The sequence below is a fragment of the Gordionus sp. m RMFG-2023 genome, chromosome 1 (assembly GCF_954871325.1).
Source record: "Gordionus sp. m RMFG-2023 chromosome 1, tfGorSpeb1-WG-v2, whole genome shotgun sequence".
Taxonomy (NCBI): domain Eukaryota; kingdom Metazoa; phylum Nematomorpha; class Gordioida; order Chordodea; family Parachordodidae; genus Gordionus; species Gordionus sp. m RMFG-2023.
Window position 1 is genome coordinate 44,607,972 of NC_088775.1, and position 13,492 is coordinate 44,621,463.

General features: G+C 28.3%; 1 protein-coding gene across 5 annotated transcripts in view; it reads left to right on the plus strand.

Moving 5' to 3' along the window:
• The window catches only part of LOC135931492 (myosin heavy chain, striated muscle-like), a 43,191-nt gene that overhangs the window by 13,141 nt on the left and 16,558 nt on the right, over positions 1-13,492 (plus strand). For 4 of the 5 annotated variants that reach the window (XM_065468636.1, XM_065468639.1, XM_065468640.1 and 1 more), the window contains exons 2-9: positions 3,552-3,828; positions 3,980-4,210; positions 4,406-4,502; positions 5,000-5,097; positions 5,406-5,511; positions 5,701-5,855; positions 11,465-11,569; positions 13,095-13,200. In XM_065468636.1, the coding sequence (XP_065324708.1) occupies positions 3,685-3,828; positions 3,980-4,210; positions 4,406-4,502; positions 5,000-5,097; positions 5,406-5,511; positions 5,701-5,855; positions 11,465-11,569; positions 13,095-13,200 (1,042 nt within the window). In that variant the 5' untranslated portion in view covers positions 3,552-3,684. The remainder of the gene's footprint in view (positions 1-3,551; positions 3,829-3,979; positions 4,211-4,405; positions 4,503-4,999; positions 5,098-5,405; positions 5,512-5,700; positions 5,856-11,464; positions 11,570-13,094; positions 13,201-13,492) is intronic. The other variant, XM_065468638.1, reaches the window with a different exon arrangement.

Below are 13,492 nucleotides of genomic sequence, written 5' to 3' on the forward strand. Positions count from 1 at the left end.
TTGCAAGCCACAATATAAAATAGCCTCAATAGTTAGTTTTATCTTACATCTTTTTTCTTTTGCGATTTTAACCCTGTTTTTATCAATAAATGATGAAATGGGAATCATATCCCCCTTTTGAATTGATTCTTTTGACGAAATCATCTCACAGCTTTTGTGATAATTTGTTTTCTGATGATTGTCAAAAATTTCCCCCGCATCTTTGTATTTGTTGAAAGGAGTCTTAACAAGACTGTTAAGCTTAACTAGATTTCTGCCAGCATATCGTGATCCAAACAGGACACATATCTTGCAATAAGCTCCACTGTCTCGGATGGAGTATGCTAGCCTAACCATCTAGTAAAATAGCTATTTTGAAATTTTATCTTTCGATTAGCACATAAAGTTTGGGGATATTGAAAATTGAGGGGTGGAATATAAATCTATTATTAAATAAAATATTTATCATAGGTATCTTTAATATATACCTTTTTAAGAAGTATATGTCTTTCTTCTAGACTAATATTATCTTTATCTAAAAAATTAGCTAAATCATATGGATGATCATTGTACTCTAATTTTGTATAAAGATTTTAGTTTTAAGTTTATGTCTAAATATTGATGTAATTTAAAATTATTTAAAAAAAAATTATTGCTGCACATTGTTGCAATCTCATTCTTTTATTAAATTAAATATCTAAAATTATCATTTATTAAATAATACCAGCTAAGTTATTATAAAACTGCCCAAATGTATTTTTAGAATAACTAACATTTAGATAGCTCTATATCCCGACTATCAATTATTCTTTTAACAATTCTTTCATTATTTGCTATTATGGTAGGTTTTTTAATTGCTAAAAATATTTTAAAATTAAAATTTAATTAAATTATTATACTATACTTTTTTTTTATTTTGGTATGATTTTCACTATCTTCAGTGTTTTTAAAAAAAAGTATAATATCCATGACTAGAAATTTGAAAATGGTGAAAAAATATAATACCGGGAAATTTAGAAATAATAGATAAATATTACGCCAAGGAAAACTTGAAAATGAAATTAATTGATAAAATAAATTAGTAAATGAAAAGGTAATAATATAAAAATTTAAAAAGAACGAGATATGAATAAATTTAATAAAATATAAATGAATATAAACAATAATATTTAAAGTATATCCGGCATCTGCATTTTATGGCTTTGGTCCCCGCTGCTTACGCCAATGGAAGGATATATTATTAATTTTCCTTGACACATTCCATTTACTCAAAGTATTGATGCTTAACAAAACTTGGCTACGTCAATAACCCTACCAGATTTCCTCATTTTTTTAAAAAAAATAACTTACTGCAAAATATCGGGGAAAAAATGAAATATTTTTTATATATTAACATTAACTAATGATAAAACACTCCATAAACATTTATGTTAGCATTCTTATTTGTCTACCATTTTTATGACTTCCATTATAAATTCTTTTATCAGGAACAATGTTCTATTTAATATCAACGTTTTCAACAAAAATATAATTGTTCTCGTAAATTTTTGATTGAAAAAAATAAAATAAAAATCATTAAACTTTCAAATTAACCTATATTATATTTATTTTTTAAAAAACTGCGAATATATTTATTTTTGAGTTTATTATTTAGATTAAATAAATTGATTCCAAACATGATATATTTACATTTTTATAATACGTGTAATAAGTTATATGATGTGACCTATTTACGTCTCCAACAATTTCTTAAATATAGAACAAATATTGGGTAACTTTTTTAATCTTTCAGTGTCTTTTTTCCATTTTTATAGGATTTGTACAAATATTGTTAGAATCTTTTGACTTATTTACACTAGTAATCTGCATCGGGCTTACTTTTTTAAACCCGGCCCGAAATCTTTTTCAAAAAATATTTGTCCGACCGTTCTCGAAAGAATTTTATTATATTTATCCCAAAAGCCTGGCTTGACCCGGCTCGAATTTATTTAAATATATAAAAATGTAATATATTTTTGCAATTAAAGATAATATTTTACAAATAAAAATATTGGCGCCTTATTTCTTGAATTTCACAAAATTGAATGATATTATATTCAAAAATTTAAGCCAGGCACGACCCGGCCCGAATTTTTTTTAAAATATTAGTCGCCCGATCCAATATTTTTTGAAAAACAGGCTCGAAGCCTTTTTGGGCTATTGCAGATCTCTTGTTTACACTTCGATCGACTGCCTATATAAAAAGAATTCCCGAAAATTTTCAATCTGATTATCCCCAAATTCGAGAATATTAATCTGCGCGCTTAAATATTTCATATAAAGCAGTACACGTCAATAACGCGAAACATTTTCCGCGAAATGTATTATCGCAAATGCATTACAATGTTGATTACCGCGAATGTGGGTTACCCTGAAAAGATATTTTAGCGAATTACCGCTAAAACAGTATTGCGAATTCATTAAAGCGAATGCATTACCGTGAAAATTTCGCGAATGCACTACATCGAATGTATTCCCGCGAATGCACTAGAGCAAACATATTAACGCCAAATGAATTTTCGCGAATGCATTACCGTGAATGCGAATATCGCTCTAATATTTTCGTGAAAATGTATTCGCGGTAGTATATTCGCGCAAAAACATTTGCGGTATTAGTTTCGCGATGTTAAATCGTTGTAATGCATTCGCCGAATTTACTTTTCATGCTAACCTACATTACGGTAAAGCATTCGCGCTAAAATTTTCCCGATATTGACATGTAATTATAAAGTCTACCATGGCTCACTAAAGCTTATAAAACAGTTTTTACATATCTAATATTTATTGCGCAAATGAATAACAATAAAAAAGAAAAACAGGAAATGTAAATATAATATTAGTAAAAAAATTTATATGCTTGGTTTTTTCAGGTTTCTTATATGTTTGCCAATTTTTTTTGATATTTTAAATTAGTTATTATTTATTAAAATATTTCAAGTTGTCAATTCTTATTTTTATGGAAATTTTTTTACTTCCCATTGTGTAATTTCATTTAATTTATGTTAATCTCTTGCGATATGTTAAATAAAATTATAATACAACACATAACTGTATATGGGTGACACTGACAAATTGATTGATTTTTTAATATTCCTTAAGTTTTCTTAAATGTTATTTCTGTAGAGCATTTGGATTATAGACATTTTTATGATAGATTTATTTTTAGATTGCTCGATATTTAAATTTTTTTACTATTAACCGTATTTTATCCATCATTTTATTCTCTCTAAGCGCCATGTATGATTGAAAATAATTCCATTCCTTCGAAATAATAATTATTGATTATTTTAAATCATTAATAATTGAGTTTAATTTTATAAACATATCCCCCACCCCACAAATGAAATTTTATTTTTGAAGTAAACAAGGTCGTTTTAATTGGTACATCAATCATATTTTAAAATTTTTAATCTTAAAATAATGAAAGAAGGAATAAAAATGCATGATTAAATGATAACAAACGAATGAAAGAAATAAAAAATAAAACAGTTCTTGAGATTGTATTATAAATTTAAAAAATTATACTTTTCAAGATGTTAGACTTAATCAAAAACCTTGAAATTAAGCTGCATACAATCAAAAAATAACAACCAACAAGTCAGGTGCCTCTTAACCTATAGGAAACTGCTGAACTTGAAATTTTCTAGGGAAATATCGATCAAAGAAATGACGGAAGTGATGAGGCAGAGGGATAAATCGATTTCTGCTTGTGTACCCTTCGTTCCCAAACACAACAGCCGTTACGGGCCACTAATGTTTTCCTTGGCCGCCAGTATGGTCAACGATTTAAATAATCCCTCTAAAAATAAAGTAGGAAAGAATTATAAAAATAAAAAAGGAAATAAGTGCAATGCATCACTATAAGAACGAAACAATTAATAATGACTAGGAAGAAAAAGAAAGAAATGCCATACTAAAAATTTAAATGTAAATATTTTTAAAAGATGTTTTTTTGGTTTAGATAAAGACCAAGCCTCTCCTATGCAATACTCTCAAAAAGGACTGCCCATCGAAAACCGGTGCATCACTTAAACCCAATTCACCTAGCCCTAAACTAGAAATGTGCCCTAAAGTGCCTAAAAATAAAGGAGAGAATTCCCGAATCCTTGGCCCAAATAAACTCAGTTTTGCCACCCCACCTAAACCAGAACTAAAAGATCCTCATTTCCGAAATCCCGATCTCGTTCAATTAGTAAGAGTATAAAAAATTTGTTTGTTAGTGAATTCATACTTACATACAATTATAAAAATGTCTCATTCTAGATTTTTAGTAAAAATCTCACACTTGTATAATTTAGGCAAATTTTGTTTGCAGAATTTGAGGATACATAACTTTCCTGATGTACTATTTCTTTTCAGCCGCTCAACTTAATATGTTTTATTTCAGATCGAAACATTTCCAAATCTAAGCGAACTTAAAACGAATGGCCTGAAAGCTAAATCGTGTCGAACCGTTATCTATGCTCTAAATTCCGAAATAAATAGTAATAAAATATTCATTTGACTATAGTGTGGTCAAAAGGTCAATTCGTTCCCATTTAATCTATCCAATTATACTATAACCATATTGATTATTAATGTTCACTATATGCATTCCCAACGTAAAATCCTAAGTTGACCACCTCGGCCTTACATAGTGGTCATTTTATTAAAATCACGAAATATCTTGAAAAGTTATCGTTCACATAAAAAAAATTTCATGAATATTTACTTTTTTACCATTTTTAGCCTAATCTTAACGTTACGATTCAGGTGTTTTGGCTCTTTTGATCTTCCAGGTCCCAAAATGTTTCCAAGTTAAGATAATATATAGTATTTCGGGTAGAATTTCTTTTTTGTAAATAATTTTTGAAAAAAATAAAATATGTTCGGTTCCTCGTGTCTGGTCTTATTTCACTTTTCTAAGAAGGCTTAGAGCCAAAATACACAAATTTGTGCATTTTATATAATTATATTTTGTAAAAGTTATTTTGAAATTTAGAAACAGGTGATAGGTCAAACAATTCCAGAAAACTCAATCACTACGTTCTTCAAAGATCTCACGGATGCAAGCTCATTATAGACTCTTTAGAAACACAAGTTTTTTTTTAAACAAAACATTTACTATACACAATAAAAATAATCCATATCTAATTTGAAGAGCCTGGAAAAACATATGCTCAATTTTGACTAGTTTTCAATTCAATAAAATCTACCGCGCAAATTTGACCTGGCCCTAATAAGAACTGGGTCTTTTATTTTTATCTTAAATGAATGAAATAGATCTCTATAGTTTATTGGGCGAGACTTGCTTATCACGAATATAATTTGATCTCTTGGAAATATTTCGCGATTTCAGTTTTTATATTAATATTACTAAACTTTTTTTTTAAAACGAAAATAAACAGTTGAAAGACAACGAGAACGCTAAAAAAAACGAAATAGATTGTGTTAAATCTAGTCACGCTGAAATGTTGACACGAGTCGAGGCGAATCATAAAACCGTTCTAAAAGGTTTTTAATAAATAAATATAAAGGAGGGGAAATTATAAAATATAATAAAAAGAAAGTTGATTAGTAAGAAGATGCAGATGGAAAGGCGAATAAAGAAGGGTGACAGAGATGCACCGAGACTATTATAATTTGGTATCGGTTATTAGTATCTATAAATTAAAAGTATCGTATATTGTTATACGCCTGTAGGAAGATTATTAAGATTCCTTCTTTTGAAAATGAAACGCATTTTAGCCAAAGAAAACGAGTCCAACAGCTGGAAACAGAAATATCTTAATTTAAGGAATCATCACACCTCTGTCAAGATCGCCAATAGACGCAATATACAGGCTTTGGACAACAAGGTTTTTTTATTTTAGAAAACTTATGTTATGACCCTTGATGATGATTTATATATTTTTTATTCTTTCTTTATCGTTTATTGGCGGTTTCCCGGGTTTACCCGAGTAAGCCAATTTTCCTTCTGATCCCTTTTACTTTTTGCGATCATGGGCGTCAAATTGTGAGACCCTTTGTTTTCATGTCAACCATAATCCCTTTCATCCACGTCTTCGTTGGTCTTCCTCGAGGTCTTGATCATTAATTCCGAAGTGCATCTCTTAACCCAATTATCTTTTTTTTGTTCAATGTGCCCAAACCATCTCAGTCTGTTTTTTCTCATCACAACTCCAATTGCTTCTATACCAGTTCTTTCCAGCAATTCGTTTCTTGTTTTTCTCTATCCCATAAACACCCCACATATCCATCTGGCCATTCTCATCTCCGTTTTTTCTATTTTGGTTTTATGCGCCAATTACCAACGTTTCGTCACAGTAGATTATACAGTTTCTCATACAGCTTATAAACTTTCCCTTTCAGCTTCAGAGATACGTTTTTATCTGTTAGAATAGAAGACATCTCTCTAAACTTCTTCCATGCGTATCTTACCCTTGCAACAACAGCTGAATCAACCTCCATCTGCGTTTAACGTGTCACACGAATGACAGATCTTTTTCACTTTTTCAAGAGTAGCTCCATTACCCATATTTGCCACCCTTTTTTACGTTATCATTATCATGAACCCCTTTCACGCATGTTGTACAGGTAAAAGCCTCGCTTGCTTTTATTAAACTCTCTTTTCACCACTACATCTTTTATGCACCAATTTCTCACAGCTGGTGCATTGGATTTATTTCCTAGCAACACCTTTCCCACACACATCACATGGTCAATGCCTGTTTTTTCCTTATTTTCACTCCAATCATCACCTTAATCTTTCCTTCGTTTACTTTTAAACCTTTTGCTTCCATACCGTCTTCCATATGATTATCTTATCCATTAATTCTACTTCATTTATTACCAGCAGTACAAGATCGTCAGCATATTAAAGTTTTCAAGGCAGTCCTTCATGAACCTCTCTCGTTACCACCTATATTACTATGATAAATATTAATGGGCTCAATACTGATCCTTGATATAGCCACACTTTTGTTTCAAAGCTTTCGCTATTTCCACCATGAATCCTAACAACTGTTCGGGTATCCTCATAATTGCCATCTCTACCAAAATCAACCAGTCCTCTACACCTAATTTTATCAGCCCACTTAACTTCACGCGGAACCCTGTCAAACGTCTTCTCCAAGTCTGCAAAAGCTTAATAAATTGTCTTTTTCTTCGCTTGATTCCTTTCTTGCATTTATCTTACCACGAAAATCGCATCCAAAATTCCTTTTCCTAAAACCAAATTATATATCATCACTTTTACTTGATCTCTGATTTTCTTTCTCAAAATTCTCTCGAAAATTTCTATTCCATGCTCAAGGAGTTTAATTGGCCGATATGAACCACAATCTAACGGATCACCTTTTCCCTTAAAAATCGGTTAACTACGCTTCTTCTCCAGTCCGCGAAACTTCCTTCATATAAGATCGGTCTCTCATACATTCCACTCCAAGTTTGTCCGCTGCATTTATCATTTCCATAACCACCTTTGTTCGGCATCCTTCCTTCTATGTTTCTCATCCCAAAGCTAAAACCTCCATGAACTTCTTCATATCCTTTAACCTGTTCATCAACATGATCATTAAAATCGCCGCTGATCATAATTGCCTCCCCATTAGGCACGCCTGATATCATTTTTAACAGTTTATCCCAAAATATAACTTTCTCTTCGTTGTTTCTGCCGACTTGAGGGGTATACGCTGAGATCATATTCAATATTCTTTTACCAACGACCAATTTGACTACTAATACCCATAATTCAATCTTTTCACGAAATAGTATCCTCAGTCATACTTGGCCTTTCCCATCTATCTTGTTTCTTGGACACACCATATATCTACCCTCCTTCTGTTTAGCGCATCCACTATCTTGTCAACTTTACCTGTCATGCTACCAATATTCAACCGTAGCTACCTGACCGGTTTCTACACAAAGTGTAAAGTCGTTTATGACCATCGTATGGTTGAGTTTCTCGTTCCACCGGTCCCATCCCTATTTTTATCGTAAGCTGATTCCATGTCAAATCAACCACCTCCAGCCCCTTTCGATTTCGATATAAAATTTTAGGCTGGTTATATATGTTCGCTTTAAATCATAAACAAAATTAGCGCATTAGCAACTATATTAACAGAGATAATCGGGGTTAAAGGTCCAGAAATAGACTTTTTTTGCTTTTAGTGAAGTTAAATAACCAATTTTTAATTTAAAACTAAATAAGATCGAATTTTAAATCTATTATTAATCTAAGTCAATAATTGATAATAATGGCGATAAAATCAAAATGAATTTATTTTAAAATATGGTTATCTTATGGTCAGTAGAAAATTTGAAATTAATCTTTCAAAATATGATATCTAATTTTTAATTTTTTAAAAAATATTATCCATTTACTATTTTTTTAAATAATTTCCTCAACGATTATTATGACTGGATATTTATTTTAAAAAATATTGCGATTTTTATACTTTTAAAAATAGATGGCCCTATATATAATCGTTTTAATATTATAAAATTCATTTTTTTTATCGCTTAAAAATATTTTATTATATATCATGCTAAATCGATTACAATGTATTTTATATATTTATATAATACAAATCATGAAATTTTTGAAATCTTCACAGATTTTGCATAAGAGATAGTTTATAAATTAATTAAATCCTACTTTATCTAAAGAATACAAAGCCTGACTAGCTGGTGATATTTCTTCAGGAAATATTATATATATTTATTCAACCTGTGGGAGTAAAAGAATTGACTAGCAAGATAATATGAGATTTGGGCAAAACTAGAATACCATCTATCAGGGGAAATTTAAATGAGACTGAAGGTCCACGAGGGTGTAAAAATTGGATTTGATTATACATCCTAACCACCATTTCAACGGACTTTATAACTCTTTCAATATTTGCTCTATCCACCATAATCCATTATTTAAACGTGACATTCTATTCGATTTCTTTGATGGTATAATGGGTCCTTAGAGATTCTATGCCAAGACATTGATCACAAGTTGTTAAATAACATTTTGACTGAGAGGGTTTACAAAAAATTTGCACCAAAAGATAGTTATAAGAATATACAGTAATTTTGCTTGCTCCAACTGAAATACAGTTATTTAGTCTAAGTTTGCCAAATTTAGAGAATCTATTTGATATAAATCTGGGTATTCCTTAAACCTCTTGAATGTTTCTTTAAGATTATTTAATATTTGTCTTTTTTTGGACTGGTTCTTTCTCGCCTTTAACAGATACATAACCTTTTATTCTAGCCATGAGTCAGCTTATTTCATCATAACTATATCCTTGACAATTTTAAATGTTATTCTCGTTTAGTATCTTTCCTGCCTTATGTTTTGGGAATGAGAGAATTCCAGTTTCTTTTGCCACCATTTTGGATTTTCTTGCCATGTACTATGTTACGCTGAATTCCTTTTGAATTATATTGACAATCCATCTTTGAGGCAAAATTATAAGAATTTGATATTGTTTATTTTTTGATAATTTATCAAAGTTATCTTTTAATATAACTTCATCTTTAATTAGACTATTATTCTCGGAATCAGATATTTCTAGAACCTTACTCTTTATTGCTTTTTTAATCTTTTGAATTTTATTTTTAGTATATTTTTTCTCCATTAAACATTTTCTTTTAATTGGTGATTCTCCAATATTGTGTAATGTTTCATTAATAGATCAAAGGCCTCCTGATTATAGATATTGGAGATATAAATTCGCCGGTAATGTCTGGACCAATTTTACTTACTGGTAGCGGCACGAATTACATATTTTTTGTTGAAAATATAAATGACTATTTATATTAAGCTTCCAAGGTAGTAGAGGACGTAGATTCTTTTAAAATTTTTATGTTTTGATTTATTCCGTGAATTGCAACACTATTTTTAAATGCAAGTAAAAATATTAAAAAAAATAGTTTTTTAAAAATTTTGATAAAAAAATGTTAAAAAAATGAATTTAGTATTTTTTTTTATAATTTATGAAGAAAAATTATAGAAATCAATTAGGAATTTTAACAACTGCGATTTATTGATTAGTGTTTTTACGATTTATTTTATTAAATTGAGCACATAAGATTTCGCTAATTAATTTTGCTAATTGGTTTATTTTTTATAATTTTAAGAAAAGATAAAAGCAACTGGCTTATTTTTATTAATTTTTTCAGTGTTTAACATTTGCTCAAAATTGAAAGACTTTAATCATAGAAGATTATTTTAAAAAAGATTTTATAGAGAATGCTCAAATTCATTTGATACCTAAAATTTTATAAGGTAAATATTTTGTTATTTCTAATGCTTAAAAATATTTCTATCTTCGAAATAACTTCAATTTTGTTGATCTTGGTTTTTTTTTTATTAATTTAAGAAAATGTCAATTTCATAAAAGAATTTTAGACTGGGTCTTTAATTTTGATTTTTCCTTTGATAATTTTATTATACTCATTTAACCCTACTTTTTTATTCGTGTGCTAGTCGAATTTTTTTAATTATTCTGACTTTACATTTAAATATTAAAAAATTATTGAAAATTTATATCCTACAAATATCCCAGGGGAATGAGATTTACGAAATTGCATAATCGATATATGATATATTACATGAGACAATAAAGAAATAATCTTTATCATATTAAAACTATTATATATATAGCGCCATCTATTTTTTAAAGTATAAAAATTACAATACTTTTTAAAATAAATATCCAGTTATGCTAATTGTTGAAGAAATTATTAAAAAAAATATAAACGGATAATATTTCGTAAAAAATTTAAAAATTGGATAATCATATTCATTTCGAAATATTAATTTCATCTTTCTATTTACCCTAAGATAACCCATATTTTTAAAAAATAATAATTTTGATGTTTTCGCCATAATTATCAATTATTGACTTAGCTATTAATATTAGATTCACTATTCGATCTTATTTAATTTCTAAATTAAAAACTAGTTATTTAACATCAATAAAAAGCTTAAAAAAAAGACTATGTTTGGACATTTAACCCCGATTATCTCCGTTAATATATGCGCTAAAATTTTGTTTATGATCTAATATGAACATATATAACCAGTCTACAACTTATGTTGAAATTGAAAGAGGTTAGCCTAAAATCTTGATTTTCTTGATCATTTGACATGGAATATTTTTCTTATCTCGTATCCTTTTGCACTTCCATTTTTTTTCTTATTTTAATTTAGTTATATTTTTTAAAGTTCGAGGAAACTATTAAAATAAATTTATGTTTTCTCTTGCTTGAAACATACAGCTCAATGGTGAAGGTGACTTTAGATTTTAGGAAGTCATTTTAAGTGACAATCTCAATATTAAATTGCACCAAGCCTTAAAATAATTTTCCTTACCCAGACTGGTCCCAAAAATTACAAAGCAGTGTCAAGCCCATAAATGTGATACTTCTGCATGCCTCTTACTTATATATTTATATTTTTACCATCTAGGAAAATAGTCTAATTCAGGAATTGGCCAGAGTCAATAATATTCTTGACGCTAAAAACACCGATATAGATTCTCTAAAGGCCGACAAGGAACACCAAATTAAAAAGGTTAGGTTTTTATTTTAAAATTTAAACTGATAAAATAATAAGGAATGAGTGCGAATGAGAAAGTAATCAAAGATTGAAAGAAATTGAAGGGAGATAGAATATAATGAAATAAATAAAAATGCCTAATCTGTCACGGCAACCTTTTCTTTATAAAATTTTAAATGAAAAAATTAATTTATACGTTGGACTTTATTATTATTTTATATTTCGTATTAGGATATATAAACCATGGGGATTCGGAGTTTTTCAACTTTATATCATTTATTATAAGCGATTTTTAAATTTTAAAAAAATCTGACTTTGCTGGAAATGTATTCCAGGATATGTGAGTACCCACACCGGCAATTTCAGATAATTTTGCCTGGAACTGTTAATTGATTTACAAAACATTTGTTGAAAAAAGAAATAGATGACTATAGAGGGGAGATATAAGAGCCTTATTTGACATTGGGGGGAAATTAGATATAGATATTAAAAATGTGAGGCGGATTTTAATTTATATGAAATATATATCTATTAGAATTGATATAAATTATGATTATTTAAAAAAACGTTCGCGACAAAATGTCTGAAATTCTATATACATATTCGACTATATTTTCCTATCAAATAAGATTTTAAAATTTTAAAGTTTGCCTTGGTAAATGATTTGAAAACGAGAGGAAATGAATTCCATACGACATATTATATGTTATCATTAATATATATCTTGGAATTTTTCATATTATATTATAATATTAAAAGTGAGGTTAGGTCCATATTACTCTGTTCAACCGTGTTTAAAAAACTATATATATTACGTTTTTTTTATTTATCCATTGAGTCTAGACATCAAAGATTTAATTAACTCAGAATTTAAATCGTGTAAATTAGAGAGAAAAATGCCATTCTAAAAAGTTATGAAGCTTAAGGAAAACTTTATATTTGAAATTATTGTAATTTTTGTATCCTCGAATTCAAGCATTGTTAGTTTCTAATAATTAGATGTTTAATTGCATGCTATAGAGCAAAAACAACTGGTAGTTGATTTGAAAATTATATTAACGTTTTAAAATGCCCACCTTTGGTCCAAATTAAAACATGCGGTATATAATAAGTTTAAATAAAGTTTCGAAGTGTAAAGACGTCGAGTAAAATTTAGTTAGAGAGCTATAATCATAAATAAGAATTACCATTTGGAAACTTCAAAAGTATTCTTAAATCTACTTGTTATAATTCTCTGAAAATAGCACTAACATATATTAGAAAAAATGGCAAATGATTATGATTCGAGCAGCGTCGTGACATAAATTAATGACTTATCCTTGCATTTAATAAATATATTTTTATACTAAAAAACTATGTATATACGAGTGTATTGTATAATTATTTTAAAAATACTAAAAAACTATGTATATAATAAAATCAATAGTTTAACGTATAAATTAATTTTTTTAATTAGGGGAAAAAATATTTGACTATAATAGAATTATTTAGATACGAGTGTATTGTATAATTATTTTAAATTTTTTTTACTAACAATCAGTTAGGAGAATTAGAGCTGTTAAAACTAGCCCAGATCGAACAATTCAAACGAAGTTTCGATTCAGATTTGAGCCAGATTCGAGAAACCCATTCTAATGCTATATTAGGTAGTTACAATTTTTTTGGGAGTATATTATATGTATAGTTAACAGTGCTGTAAATATTCACTTTAAAATGTAACACCGTTAATTATTTATTTTACTATCCAGAAAATAAAATTTAATTGCCTTACTAATTACTTTCCAAAAAAATAAAAAAGTAAAGTCGTTCTTTACTTTCAAAATATAATATTATAAAAGATTTTACCATTTATTTTTTCCAGAGATTATGTATAAGGCTATAAAAAAACATTAATATGATTGGAAAAAAATAGTTATCAATAAAATTTAAAATTTACTT